The 24,946-nt window shown below is 51.3% G+C and overlaps 2 protein-coding genes across 2 annotated transcripts in view; both read right to left on the reverse strand.

Moving 5' to 3' along the window:
- Positions 1-5,006: 5,006 nt before the first annotated feature.
- On the reverse strand, positions 5,007-11,114 carry TBR1 (T-box brain transcription factor 1). Its single transcript, XM_075001442.1, has 6 exons — positions 10,432-11,114; positions 9,932-10,086; positions 9,550-9,671; positions 9,017-9,175; positions 7,972-8,033; positions 5,007-5,850 (listed from the first exon to the last, which is right to left on the reverse strand). Exons 1-6 carry the CDS (start codon positions 11,112-11,114, stop codon positions 5,007-5,009), a joined length of 2,025 nt encoding a protein of 674 aa, XP_074857543.1.
- A 6,241-nt stretch (positions 11,115-17,355) lies between these two features.
- Positions 17,356-24,946, reverse strand: part of PSMD14 (proteasome 26S subunit, non-ATPase 14) — a 64,247-nt gene continuing 56,656 nt past the window's right edge. Inside the window, exons 10-12 of the mRNA XM_075000909.1 lie at positions 22,229-22,354; positions 20,805-20,867; positions 17,356-17,782 (exon numbers count right to left, since the gene is read on the reverse strand). Coding sequence (XP_074857010.1) covers positions 17,684-17,782; positions 20,805-20,867; positions 22,229-22,354 — 288 coding nt within the window. The 3' untranslated portion in view covers positions 17,356-17,683. The remainder of the gene's footprint in view (positions 17,783-20,804; positions 20,868-22,228; positions 22,355-24,946) is intronic.

Here is a 24,946-nt window from a genome sequence, read left to right on the forward strand (position 1 = left end):
GCCAGTAACAAAGAAGGGAAATTCCAGCACCGAGCGGTTTCCCGGGGGAATGAAGGGCTTATCTGACCATCCGTTGAGTGACGCTGTTATGAAAGTTGTGCACGTGAGGGTCTCTCATTCTCACATTTACCGACACTTCGGTCTGCCAGTTTGCCGCGGGGTAGGGGGATCAGTGGGAACCCTGAGGGTTGGTGGAATGAGGTCTAGTCACAGACAATAAAGAGGAGCATGTCCCCACCTTGCGCCTATTGTTCCAGGCTGTTGTTCTTCTAGCTCCCGGAGTTCACGCTGCTCCTTTTGGACAAATCGTCCAAGGTTTGTACCCTCTTCGGACCTGGCGGTCTACTTTAGCCATAACACATGGAGTGGTGACGAAAGAAGGTCCGAACGGGCTTATGGCAAGGGCCAGGACTAGAGCAGGATTGGTTATGACCATAACGCTCCCGTGATTCATTGGACCGAAATGGCCAGAGAAACTTAAAAACCTGCCAAAGACGCCTTTTGCCTCTGACCAACCTCCTTATCCATCGGCTTCTTCGTGTCATCCGTCAAAATCCTCCCCTCCCTCTCTCCCGTCTACTACTCACATTAGCCACAAGTACCTCTCCTCCAGCATTCAGAAACAACATAAGCAAACATTTCAATCAGTAATTAAGAGCTCTGTTTAAAATATGCAATATGTCATCAAATTTGCATTGCATAATTTTGCAGAATCTGCTACAGTGTAAATCATTATCTTGTATTTGATGCGGCGTGACCGTGAAATATTTGTGAATATAGGAAATATTACCAGTAAAATTGTCTTCTGTATTTCATTGTAGTTGTTCTGCATTATCTACTTCTGAGGAAGGTTTGATCGGTATCTTAAAGTTAAAGAAGAGCAAATGCATATATTCTTCATTATTACTTATTCTTAGTATTCAGGAGAATTAAAAGAGAATCCCGCTTGCCACACTTGGACTGCTAACACAAATTAAGTCACGTTAAATTCATGCAATTAGCTGCTGATCTAACAAATTCAAACGAGATTTTGCTTCAGATAAACTGAAAAACACGGCAAGTACTTCGTCATCTACAGACACTAGGTCAAAACCTGTAAACTTGATTTTTAAGTGAAAACAAATATTTTAATGTCAAATAGCCTATGCTCCTTATATACACGCCTGTAATATTACTAAAACATTGTTTTACCTACCTAGGGAATGTGGGAAGCCTTTTCTACTTCGGCGGGCCTTTGCTTTGCAAATCACCTGGAGAAATAATTCTCGAATTACAATATTAACCAGCTCCGTACAGCAAAACTGGTTTGCGCAACCTCTCTCGTGCACGATGTAGAACAATACCCAGACGTTACTCACTTGCTCAGAAACCCGCTAGACTACCCGGAAATGTTAATATCCCTCAGATCATTTCGGTTAGCGAGCTGGGAACGCGCACAGAACCTCTGCGTGCGGCGCTTATGCAAGTTAGGGGTCTCAGCCTGGGACTTGCTGAAATTCTGGCCCGTCCGTTCGGGGAGGGGGGGATCTGCGCTCCCCGGGACTTCCCGCCAGGGTTGGGGGGATGAAGTCTAGTCAGAGAAACACGTCCCCCACCTTCCACCTCTCAGCCCACTCCCCATCCCGGCGTGGAGCTCCCACAGCTCCCGGGGTTCACCTCCACGTGTGATTTGCAACGTGTCTCCTGCGTGATAAAACCCCGGCCGGCTTTGTAAGCGGCTCGTGCGCCGCAGGAGAAGGTCGGTAAAAAGGAGCCCGCTGTAGTCAGCGCTTTGGTTGCGGGACCCCCACCCCCACCCCCCGAGTTACTTCCCGCAGCGCTGCTCGACACCCCGCCGGGAAGGAGCGGGCTTGAGGCTACACCCGCCCCCCAGAGTGGGTGTCCCTTGGGGGACTGAGTGGGGCGGGGGGGGCACCGCGCTGGCCTGGAGCTTCGCAGCCCTGCGGCACCTGACAGGCTCCCCCGCTTTCGGGGCTCAGAGCCGCTCCGCCAGCCTCCGAGCCTGCAGAAGCGGCTGGTTCCCGCGGAAGCACCGCCCGGCGCGTGGCGGGAGGGCCTGGGGGCAGCGGCCGCTTCTCCCCGCGCTGTGCGCTGTGGGCAGGGGCCGACCCCGGGCGGGGCCTCTGCCGCGGGCGCAGGGGGCACGTGCCGCCCACAAGCGCCGCCCGCGACCTGCTGGGCACGGGAATCAGGCGCGTCCCAGAGCGCCCGCGGGAGCCTCCCCGGCCACGGGGCGCGAGTCAGCCGGCCAGAGCGGCGGGCGCCGGGCCGGGCCGGGCGGGTGCCCGCGGGGCAGGTCCGCCACCTGCTGCTGTGAGCCGCCACTTGCCGGGTCTGGAAGCGCGCGGGCAGCAGAGGGCGGGCGGCGGCGGGGGCTGGCGCTGCAGCACGGGACGGAGGGCGCCGGGCGCCCGCACTGCTCCAACCCCCGCCGGGACCCGCGCGCGCGGCTGCTGTTTAGCGTCCCTTGTCCCGAGTACCACAACAGGAAACGACACTGCCGGCGGTGGCAGACCCAATACGGCGCGGCGCGGCGCGGAGCCGCCTAGCGGGGACGCCTGGTACACGCCCAGCCGCGGGGGCTGCGGCTCTCGGCTGCAGCGCCTCTCGCCCTCCCCGGCCCGCGGGCTGCAGAAAGCAGCTGCTCATCCGACGGGCGCTGGCGTTGCCCACCAGCAAAGGCGAGGCAGCTCCCTGCGGCCAGCGGGGAGGGATCCCTGCACCGTCCCCTGCCTGGCCGGATACTTGTCCTCCCGGGATCGGGGGCGGGGGGGCACGTTTGCCTTTGCTCTTGTAGGTGCCCCCCTCCGAGCTCCAAGGAGAAAACCAGCCCGGCGCGGGGCTCCCGCAGCCGCACGCACACAACCAACGCCGGAGGGCACAAAGCGAAGCAGTGCCCGGCTCCCGCCGCTAGCAAGCAAAGGGGCTGCCAGCGGGGGGAGCCCGGCTCAGAAATGCGCCCTTCAAACGCTCAAGCCGGTGCTCAGGAGCCCGCCCTGCCTCCAGAGCGAGGGGCTCGTCCCGGGCTCGCCTTTCCAACCAGCCTGCCGCAGGGGGCACCGAGTCAGACCCTTGCTAGAGCCGCAGGTCCCGGCCTAAGAGCGCTCAGCCCCGACCCTGCGCACAAACCGAGGACAAAGCTGCGTTCCCCGCACTGCTTTTCGCCCCGACCAGCGGTCAGGTGTAAACCGCTCAGCTCCGCTTAGACTTCAACTCTCCTGCCCGGTTCCGAGGGCAGACCTGGGTGCGCTGGCCAGGCGCCGGGGAAGGGGAAACCATTCCTCTCCTCCGCGCCCACGGGAGAGCAAAAATGCAAACCCCCAGCTCCATCCGCAACACCACAGGCGAGGGGACCAAAAGCCGCGGGTGTAACTCAACCGCTGCAAGCCCCTGGGAAAGGTCATTGCGTGAGCTGCCAAGGGCAGCCCCGGGATTTCTTCCTCCTAACTCATTTCGGCCGTTTCAACTGCAGCTCAGTAGAAGGTAAACTGCTTCCAAACAGCACGTTCGCGTTTTGCCAGGTTTATTTTACTTGATATACACAGACAATACAAACGGGCAAAAACAAAACATCTCCATGGCGCTTGCACTTGTCTAAACCATTCAGTTCCACAGACAAAACAGAACGAAGAGAAAAATCACAACATTCGATTTACAGAAGAGCCAAAAATATACACACGTTTATGACCCTGAATTTCTATTAGGAGACTTTCCCCGTCGGCTGGAACCTTGGCTGACGCTTTCGCCGGATGCATATTTCACTCGGTATTTTTGCCATATAAAAATGCTTTAATCGTACAGATTTGCTACTCAGAATTCAAAGTCTTACTAGTCTACTTCCAAGGGGGGAGCCGGGGGGGTTTAATGCTCCTTCTCGAACGTAACACGAGACGTAAGGGGTGGCTCACTCTTACTCGCAATGCTTAGTTTACCCCCCGCCCCGAAGGTTAGAGTCAGTAATCTACTTTATGGAAAAGTCAATCCCAAAACTAAATGCAGTAAAATATACAACTCACAATTCATCTCCACTGGACTACACTATGATTACCAACAATTCAGTCGTCTATATCGTTTGCAGGTTATTCATCACAACGATTTACAGCAATATTAATAAAGGGGGAGAAACTGCAAAGACATTTGGAAACTGTCTGTCAGCATATCTGGCACCCGCACAGACCAGCACTGGATTTGGCACTTGGAAGGGGTGGGGGGGAGGCAGAACCAGGGCAAAAAGTAACGTTGCTGTTGAGCTTACTCCTCTTTCACAGGACATTACAGGTGCGGTGACTCGTCGGCGGTCACTTTGAAGGCGTCTCGCTACTCCCTCGACGTTCAGCCTGGATAGATTTCTATTCTTTTGCGGGTCAAGCACAACTGCTCCCGAGCTGTGTCACGCCAGGGCCCGGCGTGATCTGCTCCAGGCCAGGAAGGGCCGGAAGGCGAGCAGCCAGTCACCCCGCGCTAGCTATTTCTACGGGGCGCGTTGGTTTTCCAGAGGCGGTTAGAGCAGCAGGTGACCTGGGGGGCCGGAAGGGGAGAAATGGAGAGACCGGAACACGATCTGGCCTGGGGACTTCACAAGGGGAACGCAAATAGAGTCATTCGTTACAATGAATGAAACAGACTCTATGTACAGGCCTTTCACGGGCTCTGCTCCGCTACCGCCCGCTCCGTCCGTCCGCGGGAAAGGAAGGCAGCGCCGGAGGATTTCCAGAGTCTCACGTCCTGCTCGCCAGCGGGCACTCAAGGGCGATCGCGGCTGCCCCCTTCTCCCCGCCGGCCCCGGGGGCCAGTGAAGGCCGAGCTCGCCTGCGGGGCTGGTGGGATCTCGAGGCCGGTCGGGGCGTGAGCGGGGCAGCGGGAGGTACAGCTCAGGGGGCGGGCGGCTGCAGTCGGGCTCCGCGCGCCCGCCGAGTGCCGGGAGGCTGCGCCACGCGGAGCGGGGGCTGGCGGCGGCCCGCGGGCGGCCGCACGCACGCACCGTGCCGGGCGGCCCGGGACAGAGTCTAGCTGTGGGAGTAGAAGCCGTAGTAGCCGATGTCCTTGGCGCAGTTCTTTTCGCAGTCCCTTTGGGGCAGCGCTTCGCTCTTGAGCGGCGAGGCGCCCTCCGAGGCCGGCGTGTCCGCGGGCGAGATCCGCCGCCGCTTGGCCTGCTCGTAAATCCCCGAGTCGGCGGAGTCGATGGATTTAATGGACGAGGGGGTCTCGATCCAGCTGGAGTCGGACAAGTCCTTGGGCTTGGAGTCCTCGGCGCCCGGCAAGGGCGAGCGCTCGGTGCCCAGGCTTTCCGCCTCCTCGCCCAGGTAGGGGTTGCCGGTGGCCATGCGCGCCGCGGCGGCGCTGTTGGGCCAGCAGGAGAGCATGGAGCTGGACTTGCTGCAGTACTGCGGGGGGCTGCGCGCCCCCCAGCCCGAGGGGTCGGCGTAGTAGCCCAGCGGCCGCCCCGTGCAGCCTGCGGCCTGGAGGGGCAGGGCCTTCACCCCGGCCGCGGCGTAGGACAGCAGGGTGGCCGCGTTGCCCGCAAAGTCGGTGGCCGTGTCGTAGGCGGAGGCGGCGAAATCTAAGCGGTTGTTGGCCGGGGTGACAAACCAGCGCTGCGGGGACGGGGCCCCGGGGTCCTCGGCCTGCTGCGGGGAGAGCAGCCCGTTGGTGTGCGGCACGCTGCGGTCGCTGCCGGGCCCCGGGCCGGCGCCGGCGCCCGGGTGGAAGCGGGACTTGGCGTAGTTACTCACGAACTGGTCCTGCAGGAAGGAGCCGGCCATGGCGTAGCGGGCCCCGGGCACGATCTGCGAGCGGGGCGAGTCGTTGGGGGACGGCGTGAGCCGGTCCATGTCGCAGCCCGTGTAGATCCTGCCAAAGAGAAGGGCAGAGGTCGGGGTGTGCCGGGCCCGCGGGAGCCAACGGGGGTGGCGTTGACTTGAGCGGGGCCAGGGCCGCCCCCCGTGAGCCCCTGGGGGCCTGGCCCGGAGACGCGGGGCCGGCCGGGCATGTAAGGCCCCGCTGGCCAGGCGGACGCGAGGGCTCTGGGCCGATCTGAGCTACGTCCGAGTCTCTCGCACGTGGACGGGCTTTAGCACCACAGGCCCCCGCCCCGCGAGCGAGCGCGCCCGCCCAGGCTTCTCGTTAGCGGGGCCGGACTGCAAAGAGGGGCGCGTCCGCCCGCGGGTCGGGTCGGGTCGGGTCAGCTCAGCTCAGCTCAGCTCAGCTCCCCTCCCGCCGAGGGGACCTGCCGCCCTGCCTGGCCCCCGCCCCGCGGGCCCGGGGCCAGCCGCAGCGCACGCGCCGTGCCCGTCTCTGCGCTGGGACACCGCTCAGCCCCGCGCCCGGGCTCAGGGCACTGCGCGCAGCTCCCGCAGTCTCCGGGAAGGCTGGTCCCCAGCCGGCGCGCAACTGTGCGCTCAGTCACCCTCCGCGCCGCCCGCGGTCACCCCGCTGGCCTGGAGCACGCGCCGCCCTGCCGGGAGAGCTCCGGCCCGCGTTCCGCCCACCACCGCCACCGCGCAGACCTGCCCCCGCCGGGGCTCCGCCGCGCGCCCCGCTTCCCCTCCGCTCGCTGGCGGCACATTCCCTTGCACGCGGGACGGGCGACGGCGCCGTTTTCCGCGTCAAGGTCCCCGCCAGCGCCCAGCCCCTGCGGCCGCGCGATCGCTCCAGGAGCTGGGCCCCGAGCGGGACACGCAGCCAGGCGCTCGCTTCGGTCCCGTTACGTCAATGGGGTTTAGTCGCTTTGCTGCCCTGGGCCAGACTTCAGCCACGGCTGAAGACGAAGCACGAACTTAAACGCCGCCCTCCACGCGGGCCTCACCAGCTGCGCCGTGTTCTGACCCCCGTGGGATCCCGAGAAGACTCGGGCTGCGGGGGCTGGTCCCGTCCCCTTAAAACCATTTGCGCTTCTCTTACACAGATTACGCTCCCTCTAACTCAGAGGGGAAAAGGAAACTCTTCCCCGCAGACACAGAGCCCTGCCCGGGCCGGCGGGCGTCCCACTCCGCTCTCGCCGAGTAGCCGCGCAAGCCAAATGAGGCGAGCCAACCCCGCGCGCTTTGCCGTGAGGTTTGAGTGGCCCGCTCTGCCACCAGGCCCCGCAGCAGCACTGGCTCACGGGCCTTTCCCACTCACTCGGGGGCGGTTTGCCCCTTCCAGACGCAAGTGCCAGAGCTTTCGAGTCGGGGAACGGGGAGGGGAGCGGGGTCTGGCACTAGCCTCGCGTTTGCTTCGGCTCCACTGCGCTGGGGGGACGGGGAAGCCGAGGGGCTCGGAAAAGGCCCCTGTGCTCGCTGAGCTATTCCACCCATCTCACACCCGCCCGGCAGCGGGCAGGGCTGCGGGTGCTCCGGGAGAGCGGGGACGGGGGGTGGGAGCAGAGCCCTGAAGTCAGCTGCGAAGTGCCTAGCACAAAGCCCAGGCTTCGCTCGCGGACCAGCACGGCCCCGGGTGGCACGTCCCCTATTTCTCTCTCTCTTCCTGCAGGTGAGCAAAGCCAGGAAGGGCCAACCCCCCCCCCAGCCAGAACCAGAACCGGAACCAGGAGCCGCGCCCCGCACAACTCTCCGCAGCCTCCAGGAGGGGTCCAAGCCTCCTTTGCACGCGGCAGCTCAGCTCCCACGCCAGAGCGCCCCACTCGCCGCCCAGGCCAGAAAGAACAGCACGACCGCGAGCCACCCGCAGACGGGGTCGCAAGAGCATCTGGCCCCAGCCCGCGCAGGGCTGCGTTGAACGCGCGAGCCGGCCTCGCCCAGCGTTGCCTCTGACCGAGTTTCCCGCGAAGCAGGCGGGCGGTAAAAGCCAGCCCCGCGCGCGGGAGCCTGCATGTGCTGTCTCTTCTCGGGGGAGACAGCTCAGCGCTCACTGCCGCACGTTCCCATCCGTAAATAACTAGGGAGCTTTGCAATGCAACCCCGGGCCCTACAGCCATGGGACTCTCGCTCGGGCGCAGCAGATCAGAGGGATGATCAAATAGAATTTACTTACGTGTCATAATTGTCCCGAAAGCCTTTTGCAAAAGGGTTGTGATCGATTTTCAGCTGCGTGATCTGTGAAGGAAAACAAAAGGGACCAGTGAGTATTTCCTGGCACCTGTCAGTGACGAGAGCACGACAGTTGACAATTTACAGGAGGCCCATTTTGAAAGCAGGACCGGTCGATCCTTTGTTTCGTTAGCTGCTTAAATCGCCGCTCCTCCCAAGCTAAAAAGCAACCTCGGCGCCTTTGCAAAGGGCTTGGGCTGATTTGGTGGGTCTCCCTCCCAGCTACTGAGAAAAACGCGAAAGCATTTTGCGTCTCTGTTTCGAAATTTAATTCCTCCCCGTGAAAGTTAAGATAAAAACTGACTATTTCAGGGGCTTTCCATGCTACTTCGGAGTCTTGTCTGCGTCCTCGGTTTATCGCTCGGAGCCAGAGCGGCCCGGCTCTGAAGACATGCCATGGCAAGGGAAAACCAAGAGAAAATCCGTCTGCCCGGTAACGGGTTTTGATTCGGATTAAAACGGCCCCTCGCCCCCAACGCAGGCAGCAGCGGCGGCCCTTTGCAGACTCGCGCAAAGCCCGGGCCGGAGTCAGGGAGCGCTTTGGAGCGGCCCGGAACGGCTATTGGCAAAGGCGCTGCTCGGGTTTTAACGCAAAACGCGCCAGCCGGCTTTCCGCTCGGCCTCCGCAGCAGGTGCCGGCGGCGGACTCGGGTGGCTCGCGTGAAACGGTCACTCCGCGGAGCCGCGCGCCTGCGGGAGAGCACCCGGGGCGCGTGAAAGGCACAGAGACCCGAGCCCCGCGCTCGCTCGGGCTGCCGGGTCGGGGCTCCGCAGCTCCTTAGCCGAAGACACAGCACGGCCACGTCAGGCGTACGGCGCCAGGCGCGGGCCACCGCGATCCCCACTACAAAGGAGCCGGCGGATTCAATCGCCGCAGAGGCGCGGGTGCCAGCGCTCCGCACGGCGTGTATCTGCCGCTCGCTGTCCGGGCGCCCGAGCAGGGCCCGCGCGAGCCGGCGGGGGGCGAGGTACAGCGCCGAGCTCTTTACATCGGTGTTCTGGTAGGCGGTGACGGCTATGAACTGCGTCTCCGGGAAGGTGAAGGTCTGCACTCTGCCCGGCTGGTTCGTGTCCTCCGTCCCGTCCTCGTTCACCTCCACCACGTGCAGGCGGGGCTGGTACTTGTGCAGGGACTGCAAGACCACCATCTGTCAGGCAGAGAGCGGGCCGGGGGAGAAAGGCTCAGAGGAGGCAAGGACGGCCCGGAGCACGGCGCAGACGGCCAAGCCGCGGGAGAGGCTGACGCGGACTCCGCAGAGGAGCTGCATCTCCCAGCTCGCCCCCAGCCCCTGTGCGCAGGGGAGCTCCAGCTTCACCCCGCCTCGGAGCGCTCGTGTGCAGCCCAGCCCGGCCCAGCCCGCGCCCCGGCTCGGCAGGATCTGGCCCCGCTTCCTCGACCACTGGAAGTCGGGAGGACCCGGAGCTGGGCCGTGGGCCCCCCGCAGTGGGAGCTCCCCCGGAGCACGGCGCTCGGCGCTGAATTGCCTCGGAGGCCCTCGGAGCGCGGGTGCGTCCCACTGACCTGCCCATTGTTATTGGACGCTCCTTTATTGTTGGTGAGCTTTAATTTCCCAAAGGAGATTTCCTGGCGCATCCAGTGGGCGCCCGTGTTGGGGGAGTCGGGGTGCATGTACACCCGGTTTCCTGTGGAGACAAAGAAACACGCCAGGGGGCTGACACCCAGCCGCGGCAGCACCCCCGGCTTCTCCGCCGCGCTCCACCGGCGCTGCCAACCGGGGCGGCTTTCCCGAGCCCCCGGCCGCACCCCCCCTCCCGCTTTCCATTTTGCAAAGCCTCCTTGGCCGCTCGCGGCTCAGAAGCCGCCCGAGCCAGGCCGCCGAGGCGTTAATTACCCGTTCTCACCTCCAGCCGCGCCGGGGAAAGTGTTAATTGGGAGAACTTGCCTTGCACATTGGTGTCCGCCTTGCCGCAAGGAACCCATTTGCCGCCTTGAAATCTCCAGTGGTTGGGATCGGCCAGGATGACATCCACGAAAATATTGTAGTGCGCCGTGGGATCGAGCCCCGAAATGTTAAAACTGAGGAAAGGGAACATGCGCCTGGGGAAAGAAAAGACACACCGCCCCCACCCCGCCAGCGCCGGGTTAAGCCGAGCGCCGCAGGTAACCAGCGGGGAAACTTCCCGGCGCGGCGGACAAAAGGAGGGAGCCGCCCGGAGGGCCCGCTCCGCAGGGGCTGCTGGCCAGGTGGGGCCCTCCACCCGGGCTTCGTGCGCAAGCAAATCCCCAGGCGGCCCCGGGCCCGACCCCAGCTCCCCGCTTCCACCCCGGGCTCGGCGGGGTGCGTGGCTGGTGGCCCCCAGTCGCTCGCGCGGATCGCTCCCTGCGACAGCCTCCGGAAGGCCGAGCGCGGAGCCGCAGCCCCGGTGCCCGAGCGCTCCTTACCGCCCTTGCTTGGTGATGATCATTTCCGTCTGGTGGCGGTGGAATTTCAGCCAGAGCGGCCTGTTGCACAGGTAGACCTGAGCCTTGCCGGGCACGAGCCCCGGCTGGGTGGAGGAGAACTGGTAGAAGGGCGCCCCTTGGTAGGAATGGCCGTACTGCTGGGGGTAAGGGTAGCCCGCCGCGGGGTAACCTTGCGGCGAGGAGTTGGACAGCAGGCTGTTGTAAGCTCCATTGGTGATGACGGGGTGGTGAGCCATGTAGCGGCTGGGGCTGGCGATGGAGAAGGCCGGGTGCGCGGGTCCGTGCTGGCCGGGGTAAGGGAACATGGCACTGGGAGCAGCGGCAGCGGACTGGGGTTGGCTGGACTGAGAGAGCAGATAGCGATCTGCAGCAGATCCATCGAAACTGTGACGAAGCTCGGAGACCCCGTCCAAGACGGGCGAGAGTTTATTTCTCTGGACGTCCCCTGGTGTGTCCTTGGAGTCAGGGAAATTGTCTGCCTCTGACTGATTCGTCATCCCCCTGGCAATTTTTTTCAGAGGTGAACTTCTCTCCAGGTTGTCAGTGGTCGAGATAATGGGATGCTCCAGCTCGGATCCGCCCGCGTGCGGGTAACTGCTGCTCACATTGAGAAATTTCTTGGAGAGCATGATAGGGGGAGAAAGACAATGCTCCAGCTGCATCGCTCCAGCCCCAGCCCCAGCCCCAGCCCAATGACCCGCCCGGCTCTGGCTCTAAAGGGCTCCTCCTAACACACTCTAGACATCCTGGGACCCTCCCGAGGCGGCGAGCGCTGCTCCCCCGAACGCGTCCCCAACCTTTGAGTTACTTTCCCTCTCCCCGGGAGAAGAGATTGGCCAATCGACACCATGCAGCAAGAGGGAAAGACTCACTTTTGATCTCGCTGCTTGTGGAGCGGATGAAACGGCTCCTGCCATTGGTTAGCCGCTGACAGTAATTTAATTAGATAGACATTAATTAGGATAATCACCTGGCTCCCGGTCGCGACGCTCGTGGCAAATTGAAGGCGATGCTTTTATTGTGGGATAGGAGGGCCGGGCGCAGCGGGGAGAGGGTGGCTGGGAGCGCTCATTACCGGGTGACCTTCCGAGCTCTGGGACTCGGGCTGGGAAAGCTCAGCACAGCCCTGCGAGGGCCGGGGGTGCCCCTGGGCGGGGAGTTGGGGTTCGCCGGGGCTGTGAGACCCGCGGCCCGGCTCCGGCCTGGGAGCTGCAGCAGCTGCCTGCCCCGTCTAATACGAAACGCCCAGGGACGGGCCGAGCCCCGCACCCCCGGGGAAAGCAACACCCCGGGAGAGGCGGGCAGGCTGCGGCTCCTGCAAGCGGGCCGGGCCCGGGCGGCCGGAGCGCGCCGCTCTCTCGGCAGCCCTGTGCGCTGGCCCGCGAGCGCCCGGGTGTCCGAGCGGCGCGGGCGGGGGCGGGGGTCTGGGCTGAGCCCTGGCACACGCGCCGGCTCCGCGCCCCGGCTCACACTGCGGCGCTGGCAGGGCGGGGGGCGGGGTCCCCGAGCCCGGGAGGAGGCGGGCAGCCGCGTGCCGTGCGAGGGGCGAGGTGTGCGGGCGGCGGCGCCTCTCTTCCTGCCGCGAGCGGCCCACCACCGCCCGGAGTACGGCCCCCTTCCCTCGTCCGGCAGCAGAGGGGCTCCCAGGCGCGGCCCTGCCAGGGCCCCTCTGCGGGCGTGGCTGCGGGAGGGCGGGGCCCGGAGGGTGGGGACGAGCTGCGCATGGCGGCGGGGGGCGGACTACACACTTGGCTCTAGCGCCCCCACGCGCGCGGGTACCCGCCTTGGAGCCGCAGGGCGCAGGCGGAGGGTCGCGGGGCCTTGGCACAGCTGCAGACCAAAGTTGGAGCCCGGCAGGCTCCGCTCCTGCGGGCCGGGGCCGTGAGGAGGCAAAGGGCCGAAAGGACTGAGGAGCCATCACTACATTGCCAACAGGGCCTGGCGGGACCTAGGGGCCTGGATCCCGACCTGGACCCGGACCCACCAGCAGCAGGGCCAAAGCCACGCGGTGGGACTGCCCCAGCTGCTCTGCTGCGGCCAGGCCTTCTCTGCAGGGGGAGAGCAAGGGGCGCCGGCTCCTTCTGCAGTCAGTCAGAGCTTCCCCGTTTAACCAGAGAAGGGTTTTGGAGAGGGAAAGCCCAGCAAGCTCCAGTGTTTGCAGCTCAAATGTGTCTGCCCCAGGCCTGGAAGGAATAGTTGGGGGAGAGGCCCTGGTTGCCCTCCCACTGAAGGTAGAAGATTCCCTTCAGTCTGGAAGCACAGAGCAGTCCCTTACAGCTGGGCAGGAAGAAAACTGGCACTCTGTAAAAGTTGAGGATTCCCCCAGGGAAAGCAGACAGGTGACCAAATAGCAAAATGAAATGTCAGGGTACTTTTTCCATGGGTAAGAGGTATGGCTGCATATAAAAGAAAGCCTCCACTGTCAGGAGTGGTCCCAATGATGTTGGGAGATATAATCACCCTAGAAGAGGAACAGGAAGAGAGATCACAGGCACCACGCTTAAGTCTTCCCTAGAGTGGATGTAGAAACTCCATCACTGGAGAGATTTAAGAAGAAGTTGGATAAATAGTTAACAGGGACAATACAGATAGTGCTTGGTCCTCCTACGAGTAGAAAGTACTGGACTTGATGATCTCTTCAGGTTCCTTCCAGTTCTAGACATCTGAGATTCTGAGTAGGTTAGCAGAGCCAGTGACCAAGTACAGGCTGGCATCAGAGGCCTTGTTGGCTGAACAGGCCTGGGCACAGGTCATATGCTCTGGCTGTAGTAAGCAAGGATCTGACTCTCACTTCTGCAGGGACACTGAATGCTCCCATCTCTGCTTTCTGGTTGTTACTGCTCCATGAGGTTTAGGGGCCTCAGTTCCAACTGCGGGGGAGAGCGTGCTAGAAGAAGGGCCCTGGCTGTGCCTGTAGGCTGTAGTAGCAGAATATCATCATCATCATCATCATCATCCATGGGCTCAGACTCTGTTGGTGTTCAATGCCTCTATTTCCTTCCATCTTTCACTGTCAAGTGTGGAGTGGCTTAGTTTCTGTAGACTAGCTCTGCACCAATCTACTGTATCATCTACACGTTCTCTGTGGGGTCTGCCTCTCCTGTTCCAAGCGTCCCTTATTCCAAATACCAGGCTCTTGATTTTTCGTTCTTACCCCATCAATTTCTTTCTCTCCTTTGGGCTGTTGGTCAGTGCATTACCATCTCACCTCCAGCAACAACTGCGTTACACCTAATAACTCCTGTCTACATATGACTTCTAGCATAAGGTAACCAACCCACTAAGCTTGACAGAGCTATTTGGAGCTCAGGTGCTCCTGAAGCTCAAGTTGGTGAAATTGACACCAGAATCCTGATTTTGAGTGTGGTTTGTAATAAAGTGGTGTTGCAGACTAGACTACAAAGCAAGCCTTCATTGCTTTCATCTCCCTGCAACTGAGATGAATCTTCATACAAAGGAATTAAATTTAGACAGAGACTGAAACCAGTTAGGATCTTCTTAGAATCTTTAACTTCTCTACTTCAGATATAATGGCATGGCATCCTTTTTGTCCCTCCTCCCACCCCCACCCTCCTTATTTTTTGTACACATTATTAGACAAAGGTTTGGGAGATAGTTTTGGCACCTGGTACAAATGGTACATTTAATCACAAAACCAAAGTGGTGTCATAATTCCTTTCTCAGGACCTATCAATTTATGGAGTGTTTGAAATTGCACATCTGCTTTACTTCATAAAAGTGGAATCTTTAAAATCAAGATAGCATGTTTTTTTTGAAATGTGCTCTAGGAATTATTTTGCAGAAAATCTATATCTATAGAGGAAGACAGACTAGATGATCATAGTGCTATCTTCTGGCTTTGGACTCTTTTCTATTAAAGGGAAACGTAATAAGTTTCTTTAATAAGGACATCAGCTTGAAAATGTTAATCTGAATATATACATAATATTCGTACAGGTAGCCTTTAAATATTAGAATGGAGAAGTGACAATGAAGAGAGCTTTTTCTTCTGTGAATTTAATAGTTCTTTGTTTATTATCACCTTCATCTTGCATTTTGTGTCCGGCATTGTGATTGCTGTTTTCTAAGTCTTATCCTGTTGGTGAAAGTCAATGCCAGCCCTTTTCCAAAGCTCCCCAAGAGTGTATTTAGCTGTAATGTCTGGGAAGAAAAAAAGCTGAAATTAGGGGCATCAGGCAAGCTTGGGCAGAGAAAGACAGTAAGAGGAAGAATGAGACTGAGCAGACATAGGCCTGTTGCCATCAGGCCCACAAAAAGGACTCTTAAACAGATGGGATCCAAGAGGGGAGGGGGAAACTTGTTAACTTTCTTTAAAAGCATATTGTTTTAAAAAGTGCTGTTTATTAAACTGATTTTTCATCAGTCAATTTTTGGGGAAAAAAGCAAGTTAACTATTTCTCCAAGCTTTCCAAAATCTAAACTAAATCCTGTATTAATATACAAACCATAAAACTTTACTAAAGGTTGGGATGGCAGGGGGGGAGTAGTTATCTACAAAGCTTTTTTCCTTTAATTTAAATATATACAATGAAGGTCGGTAGTCATGTATCAAGAATCTTTACTACTACAGAAACCCAGCCAACATATCATTTGATGGACAGATGCAAATGAAGCATTCAGTGATATTTCATTTTTAGTTCCATGACTTGAGTGCGAGATTGTGAGCAGAGGCAGTTGAGGTAGCCCATTGTTCTCTGTTTTTATCGTGTTATTTTAATAAAACTATGTTTTAGAATAGAAGCAATCATACATCAGCTCTAAGGAAATGCTTCTGATGAACTCCTTCATGAACACTAGTCACACACATTGTTGTATTATCAATAATCAGCTGGGTAAGCGTATCAAAACAGCGTATGCCATACTGCCTCATTTTTCAGCAAAATACAGATATAATTCGGTGACAAGCAGTGTTTCATGCCAAGCAGCTGTAGTTTCTGGGGCTTATTTGTTTCACTAGCATCATGTGCTCCAGTATGAAATTAATGGTTTGACTGGAAGATTGGGAAATAGGGTAAAGACTAGATGAGACACTGGGAAAGGTGATACTATTTAGCTCATTGAAACTAATTTATACAGCAAGGGGAATCATTTTACATTGCAACTGCACTTCATTTTGTGGCAAACTGGGAATCATGCAGAAATATTTATTGCAGGGTTTTTTTTGAAAACCTGCATAGTTTCTAAACTGGGATAATTGGGAGATACGCAGTGGCAGATGCTGAAAAACTGTCAGGATTGAGAGGCATGGACTGGGGAGGGTGTGGCGGGGAGAGAGAGAGAGAGAGAGAGGGCATCCAACTCTCATCCAGCTCAGCTCCTAATGAAGCTGTGCTCCACTGGGATTTAAGAGGCCCAGATGGTAACTAACTAGACATCATCCCATGCTCCCTCCAAGATAATACTTTGGTCCCTTCTGTCCCTTATTTCACCACATGCACCCGCTCCTCCTAACTGCCACACAGTCCCTTTTCCGATGTAGCTCCTAAAATGCAGGGCAAAGTAAGGAACTAGAAAATGCCAGAAGATGCCTTTTGGAGATTTGTAAAAGGAAAAAAACATTCAGTCAAGCTGCATTACACTCACAAAGGTGGTTGCAGAGCAGGATGCTATGGTACAAACACAGGCTACAGCAGACATGCTTCTTCCTCATGTCTGCTCCCTCATCTCCATTTTAGAGTATACACTCATTCCCTACAGACCTTCTCCACTTCATATACCAGTCCATCCTTCTTCATATCAGGAATTATGCTGGGAAATTCTAGCTGCCTTGAACTATAGTCCTTTATGCACTTCCCCCTTTTTTTTCACCCAGCCTGCTATTCTGTTGCCTACTCTGAGTCCTTTGATCAAGGATGTTGTAAATATGTTCCCACTTGAACTAAATATTGAAGCTTATTTTGGCACAGTTTTATTGGCAAATACCAACTAGAGGTTAAAGGCCTAAACATGAAGTTGCCTAATCAAAAATCTTGAATGGTAATGGAACAAGCTGGTTACTACAAGTACATCTTTCCCTGTATAGCATATTTACTGCATAAAGACAAAATAGCACAATGAGGCAGACATTTAGGGGTTATTTTTAACTGCATAAGAACTACACAAATCACTTCTGAAGTTTTGTAGTTAAGATCTGCATTTAACAGGACTTGAAAACAGCATCATCTACCTGAACCTGTGAATTTTTATTTACATTTCCTAAAGCATGATTACACTAGTTAAAAAAAATACCATGTGTGAACAAAGATGAAGAGGGACATGTTACGCTAAAGAACTAAATCAGCCTTTGCAGCTGTCTCTGAAAGCCACCAGGTTGGCTTTATTAACTAGGAGAAAGGAATGAAAACCCACACACCTTTGGGTGAGTGCTCCCATCTTCAATCAGCATGAAGTGGGGGGTTTGAACCTCTGACCTCACTATTGTGATTCGCTCAACAAAAACAGATCTCATTTCACTTGTCTCTCTCCTCACTATTTACAAGGACAGTTTTTTTTAACTTGGTGTGCTCTCCTTCACCCATCCCACTCTTCAAGTAATGCAACCTTTTCAAAAAATTACTCCCCAGGTTGATTGCTATCAGCTACCCAGAGAAAGACCTGCCATATTAGGGTACTTAGAAGTGGGCTGAGCAGCAGTATATCAACATGTCATTTTCACAAGCATAAATTTTGAGTGTCTATGTTCTTTTGTACTCCTCATGACTTACAAAAAATGTTTTCTGAGATGTCTTGGTGATTAATGAAGTAATATTTCACTTGTGATGTTTCGCTAGCTCATCAGTGTTTCACCTTATTTTAAAAATGCAGAATAAATCAGCTTCATCTACACAAATATTCCAGTATTTTGTCCGTTCCGCTTATTGAGAAAAAAAACAAAACAAACGATACATTTACAATCTATTTTTATTATGTAGCAACAATCAAAATATATACGTACTACTGACTTTTCCCCCCAAATAGTAAACAAAAACTTAATACCATTTGCCCACTCTGTGTTCTTGAACTGCTTTGGAATCTGCAAAGACCCTGACATAAAGAAAACAGAAGTAATTGCACAACAGAGACTGGAAGGTGTTATAGTGCTGCTCTTAGACTGCAAATTATGCCAGATGTCTTCCATTTAACCAACTATACTTTCATCAGTCTCCGGTTTTTGAGTGTTAGAAACAATAGAAGAATATACACAGAAAGCACAACCCTAACAGTAAATTCATTATTTAAATACAACTGTATCCAACATAGCTGCTAAACACTGAACAATATTTGAGGTCATCAGCACATCAACATGTTCTTCTAAATGACGTTTGGGGTCCTGAAAAATAAATATTAACGTAGGTTATTAGAGGAATCACTAGAACATGAGCACCCCAGAGATGACAGATTTCAACTCTGAGAAAACAGCAAATTTATGGACACTGATGGCAAATTAATGGACATAGCCCGCCCATTTAAGCCCCCAAGTTTTCCTTCAAGATACTGCATGTAGCTTTGATTCCAAATTTCTAAAACTCTGCAGCTATCTTCACATTATTCAGAGATGCATGTAAGTTAATAAGCAAACAGGTCTCTTCTAATTCTGGAAGGATACAGGGATAGCAAATGTTTTATGCAACTCCATGCACGGAGTGAAATCCTGGCTCCAAAGAAGTCAATTATAATACTCTTCCTTGACTTCATAAAAGCCAGGGTTTCACACTCAGTATTCTAGTTGCCTCAGTTTTTAGAAGGTAGGTCAATAAAAACTATCCTGTAATCAGACACTGCTTTAGAACTGACCACAAAAACCTGCAAATTGGTGCATGTGTGTGTAAAATGTGTTATATCAGAGATGATACTGAACTGTTGGGGGTGAGGTGGAGAGACAAAGGTTCTGGTGGCCTGCAGAAGGGTTCAGGGCAGGGCATATAAATCCTGGTAGAAATCTTGGGGGGGGTCATGTCCCCCCCAAATATTATGTAAACTCAGCTACAGCTTAAACGAAATATGCTAGGAGTGCTAGCCATGGCTCTAACCTTGTTTTTTCAGAGAAAAGACAGACTTTCAAAATTATTTTGATATTCACTCCACACGTATTAAAAGAAAAACTGCAGGGAAGTCTGCAAAAGTTAAGACAAGAGTAGGACAATTTCTTTAAAGCTATTTTAGCCAATGTTCCCACTAATCTTTTCCTCTCATCTGCACAATAATTTTTATATGCATCAAGGGATGTGTGAATGTGCACCACCAGTAGAAACAAAAAATACCTAGCTGTGGATGCTCTGTTAAACAGATGAGCGGCATTTGACTCTCTCTTGAGCAGCTGTATAAGTGCTCGGCTTACAAGAACACTGATTTTAGCCTATTATTCAGGCAGCCATTTATATTGCTCAAATACTCATCTCTAAAGCTATTTTTGTGCATGAGACTGATTCTGTTAAAAATGAAAAAGGGGGTGTATTTTCATCGACTTCAGTGAGACCACGATTCCCGCTCTGCAATAAAAACCATGATGCTGTGCATTTTCAAAATAATATGTAATCTTGGGTCCTCGATCCTGAAAAGATTTATCTCCATGCTTAGTTTTACACTTGAGTAGTCTCAATGGCTTCAAGAATATGACATGGTGTTCACCTCTTCTGCAGTCCCAATCTTCGAGGGAGCTACTCAGTGGCTAAAATTCTGCAGAGACTTGAGAACATGCTTAACAGGAGCCTAGTCTGCAGTGCTTGTACCATGTAAGTGCTATGTAGTATTAAGTAACCTATATAAAATGGATGTGTGTCATGTATTTACACGAGTTTAGTCTCAGAAGCAGAGTTAAACATGCACAAGTCTTTGTTCTATTGGGGCCCAACTAAATTATCCTCACAGTACACAATGCAGTAGCATATTTTTCCAAATCTGATTGTACAGTGTCCAGTGTATTACAATAGTGGAGACAAATTGCTGAGTACGCTTACTATTTTAAGGACCTTTGAAAAATATTTATTGAACCTATTCCACATTTTGCAAAATAGTTCTGTTTGCTACAGATTGCAAGTCTAAGCTGCTCTTTTTTATCATCCGCTTACAAAGTACTTGTAGTTCTTTAAGATTTCCCCATTCACGCTAATTTCCAAACATAAGACAAATATGCACATCAGCAGCAACTATCTCTCTCTAGGATGTAGTGTAAAAAATGACAAAGGAAAAACATTGAAAAGGAAACTATTTCATTTAATGATTTTACAAGATACCTTTGACAGTTTATTTTAGAAAAAAGTGTGATGTGTGGAGAAAACTGAATTTTCAACTCTATATTAACTTTAAAATTCTGCACCTGCTTTTAAAACCTTATTTAGATTGTAGTCTACACCTGGTTTGAGGCTCACAAGAAGGGATATTTATAACTGTTACAGAATTTTGAAAAAGATTGTTCTCAGACATCCATTTTTGATTGTTTCCTACAACAGATCTGAATGTTACAAAAAAGCGTATTTGTAAGAAAATTACAGATAAGTTATAACAAGTTTGTTGAAAGTTGACAAAAATATTCTATAATCCTCTTAAATACAGTTTATGTCTACTACTGCCAGCCATATAAATAAATCCTGCCTTTCCTTTAGGATTTTTTTTTTAAAGCTATCTGTTGTAACTATTGCCCTCTGAGTCCCAATGAACTCTGCAAGCAATATGTTTTCTTATTTTTCCATTTCAACAGATTTCTTTGTCCTATAGGAAAATGCATCACTAACTTAGTATCTCCCAAGTCCTCTATCAATTATGTCCTGTCAAAGGATGTACTTATTAGCTTCCCTCTGACCCCGCCCACTCACCCTCCTTTATCTTAAGGTGCACAAGGCAACATGAAGGTGTTTATTATACTTGCTTGTGTGTGTATATATTGGCATCATGCATCAATGTATCTCAGTAAGGGGTGAACTTACTCTCCTTCTATTGGCTCTTCAACCATAGTGAAATGTACCAGATGACTGAGTTGCCTCTTTTTTTCCTTAAAAGAATAGATCTTCTCCAGAATGCAATGCTGTATTTAGTTTTTATTCTTGTTAAAAAGATGCAGAAACTGCATGATATCCCCCAGAAGGTTAAAATGATTTATCCAGAATATATCTTTAAATTTCATTAAATTACATTTTGTGGAAGACCTATAACTAGACAACAAAAGCACATTTTTCTAACCACTTTGCAGATTACCTCCAGTCAGAGGCGAAAATAATACTGTTAATCAGGACCAAATTCAAGACCTGTAAGGATACCCAGACTATAGAACAGAAATCATCTGCAATACATGCAACTAAAATACTAAAATGTTTTAAAAACTGAGTTATTTCACATTACAATTCATTACATCTCACCTGCTTGCCAACATTTTTTATTGCCAGCTGTTCAGGTGTCATCTTATCTTCTTCTTCCACAGCCTGTGAAATACAAAAAAGGTCAGTGTTTCAGATTGTGTTCACTTTTTTTCTAGAACCACAAGAGAATGAAAATTTCAGAAGCATATACTAATTGCTTAAATTGCTCAGCAAAGGTGGCACAAATTTGTTAAACCTGGGTGCAAAAAGATTAAGAGTACTCACGAACTGCTTTATTTTCAGTTATTTTAGATTTACTCATTAAAAACACACTTAGAACTTACATTACACAGAGGGTGGAAATTTGCATCTAACAATCACTCCAACAGCTAAAAGACAGGTTAAAATAGAATATTTGAAGCACAAAAATAACCTCATTGCTTCTAACACAAATTAGAATTTTGACTATGAATTACTGACTGTGAACTTTTGAATTATTCTAGTTTAAGTCATGTTTACAAACAAAAAACCCTGTTAAAAAAGGTAGATAAAGTTCCTTGTTTATTTGTGTTTAATACTAAAATGTTTGTTAGGGAGCGTTTATTCATTGGCCGACTACTACATAAAATGTTCAATTTTACTATTTTGTGACTTCCGATAAGCAAGTTAAATTTTTTAATAAAAGGATTGTTACTATATACAGTACACTTTCCTGGTAAGCACTCACAAGCAAGTTTCAATCAATCATTCATTCATTCATTTAAGAATGTCATTACTACATGTTACAAATAAGCATGGACGAGATACTACAGTTTTATGCCAATGTCATGAAGATTCAGGCTGCATATACTTCAAAAAGAGGTCCAAATATACACTATAATGGACATATATATTCTTTGAAATCTTTGATCTAGTAGTCTTTGACAGAAATGAGAAATCAAATTATATCTAAAATACGCCAAATTAAAGCTCCAATACAGAAACTCAAGACTCATCCTCTTCAAAGAGTTAAAACAGTCAGTGAGACAGATTCCACACACCTGTAAACTACACATTGAAGTACTTTGCTGAACTAGGTCCACATTTAGGTGCCCAAGGGGGCGAGGGGGGAGAAGCATTCAACATGAACAACGGTTAACTCTTTAATTGGATTAGCATTCATGAACTCAACGCTCACAAAGTTTTGGTCTACAATTGTAGGCCAAGTTTAACCTTATTTGTAAATCCACTGAAGACCCTTCACAGTTCTTCTACAGGCTACATCATACATATTGCCCCCAAAAGTGTATGTTAAAATATTTATGAGCACTGAAGCTTCAGAAAAGTTAATATTTGTAATTATTGTGTAATTATTCTAGTTACTATTTATTTTCTAGGACGCTACCACAATCTTTTAAGCAAAGAGCTCTGTAATCTAATGAAATTTGCTACAGTAAATCTTATTTCAAAAGAGCGATTTCAACTTTATAGTTGGACATGAATACCTTGTTATAATTCTTGGCTAACTCCAGCATCTCTTTCACTACTGTTTCATTGAGTTTGCAATGTTCACTATAGTCCTGAAGCGTTAAACCTTCCATCCAACTCTTCTTATGCAAATTAAGCAACATCTGCAAAATAAAGTCATACGGTTTAATATCCACACCAGAACTTAAGTTCCCAACTCTGTAAAGGTCTGATTGATACAGAAAATCAGTTTGCTATACGTACATATAGAGGTTTGTATGAATGAACTCAACAACATTAGAAAAGTTCCACAAGCATTTTTGACCTTGAACAGTTTGAATAAGTGTGCACGTGAACAGCTTCTAACTGATATCTATACTCCACGCTGATGGATTTTGTAGTATTTTCTGGAGCAGACTAGGAATTTTGCAGTGGTTCTTTTAAAATGAAGTATGAAAAATTAATACATAGTTAGTGCAGTAGCTCATCTTTAATTTTTAGAACACAATCTATTAACACTATCCCCCGATTTTCAGTTTGTTGTAGATTTCAGTATTGACATGGCATACCTTCATTTGAGATGTCGTCATGAGAAAGAAGGCAGTTTTAGTGGCTGGGAAGACGACATATGACGCTTTTGGCTTCTGAGTACATACAGGAGGCAGTTTGGTGTTGTGAACTAAGCACATCATTTATGTATTCTACATTCACAATCCCTTTCTTTATTGGAGGAAACTAGGCTGTTGTACTTGAGATGAACTTTAATAGCAACCAAACCAAGTCAAACAAATCATCCCAAAAATGAATGATTGGAAGACAAACACTTTTGCATATCTCCATGCAGCTGTCCTCCTATGCTGCAAAATAACTTATTGCATCTTAAGTAAGGATTCAATGTCCACATGGATCTGGGCCACCCACCCACCCAAATCAGTCCACTCATCCTGTTCCAAAAGATTGTGTATATACTCTAGAACAGCTTCAACAGGAGAGCCACCGAGGGGGCCCCACCTCACAGCTCTGGAGTGGGGAGACCAGTGAAAATGCTTTCTTCCTCTCAGGAAGATGGGAGGCAACAGAACCCATCTCCCCCATATCCCAGGTGAGTGGTCCAATCATTGGGCTAAAAGGTATGGGACAGCACCTCCACCTTCTTCTAATTTTTGTAGAATAAGGCAGGAGCTTAACTCATTCCTGCAGAAAGATACTTAAATGCCTAAGACACCTCTTTCCAGGAGCTGAGTTCCTGGCTGTGGAAAGCTAACAGAGATATGAGCTTAAGTCCAGGTTTCATGGAAACATCTATCTCCATGAAAGTAGCAGGGCTTAGAACACAGCATCTCTCACTGACTATCTTAGCTCTCACGTGGCTCCTCACACAGCATGCTGTCTTTTATGGCCTGCATTCTCAGGCACCTATTTCACTGCCTATGTGCCTAACTCAAGCTTTGTCGACCACACTATTGTTCCTGTGGTTTTCTCAGTGACTAATTCCCTTTGTGGATCTAGGTCTATATAAATTTAACAGCCTCTGTCTCAACAGATATACCTCCTGATTTGTGTGTTTCATCTTTCATGTACATGTGTAAATGAGGTGGGAATCTGGCCTTCAGAATCCTGATTACTTTGATTATGAATAACCAGGACAAACCCATCTTGATTTTCACATCCAAGGCTGAGTTTGTGGGACTGGAAGTTGGGGAAAAAAAAAAAACTTTAAAGCTAATTTAAATTGAGCAAATTTGACTTAGAAGTCATAATGCTCAACACATATGGAATTTTACAATGCCACTACTGCAGAGCAAAACAAGCTCAGGAAGCCATCACTATTACTAGAGATTTGGAAAAGACTTGAGAAGCTCTATCCAGACCAAATGAAAGTAACTTGTATTGGAAGCGAATAAAGCCCATGCATATTTGAGACACTTTTTTATGTATTGCTCTGTGACTTGGAAATAGGCTTCTCCAAATTCAACAGCCTCAACTTATTGCTGCAGATCTATAGTATAGAAAATAATGGCTGCCATAGTCACTTTCCGAGACTTTAAGATTACAGTAATCCTGTTCAGTTTTCTCAAAACACAGAATGAAGACTAAGATTAAATACAAGTTTACCATCTGACAAATGTAGATATTATAGACAAACACAGCTACCTGTCTCAGAGAGGTAGCCATGTTCGTCTCTATCTTCACAAAACCAAACCAAAAGCTGTCCTGTAGCATTGTAAAGACTAACAGTATTATTTATTAGGTGATGAGCTATCATGGGACAGACCCACCCCCTATTTAGCTCACCATCAAGGCTTTTTTTATTTTTATTTTTTTTCCCCATTAGGTTTCCCCCCTGCCATCTTAGTTATCAGTTATTCTCCAGATCTGAAGCGGGTCTATCTCATGAAAGCTCATCACCTAATAATGTTGTTCGTCTTTAAGGTGCTACAGGACTTTTTTTTGTTTTGATAGCTAACTGTACACAAGATAAATTTGTTTTTTCCTAGCTACTTGTCAGATGACTTCTGGAGGAGAGTTAGTTTGCTCAAGAGTTCAGCCTAGGCAGGGGTGGGTACTAAGAGGCTGAGGGACAGACAGACAGACAGTTTTCCAGGGTTAACCCCCTGGTGGGCCACCAGACACCATTTACAAGCATGTCTGCAGGTATGTCTGCTTGCAATTTCCATTAGCCAGGAACAGCAATTCGCAGCCAATGGGAGCTGCAAGTGGCTGTGTCTGCAGATGTAAAGACAAATAATACGTCT

The sequence above is a fragment of the Carettochelys insculpta genome, chromosome 8 (assembly GCF_033958435.1).
Source record: "Carettochelys insculpta isolate YL-2023 chromosome 8, ASM3395843v1, whole genome shotgun sequence".
NCBI lineage: Eukaryota > Metazoa > Chordata > Testudines > Carettochelyidae > Carettochelys > Carettochelys insculpta.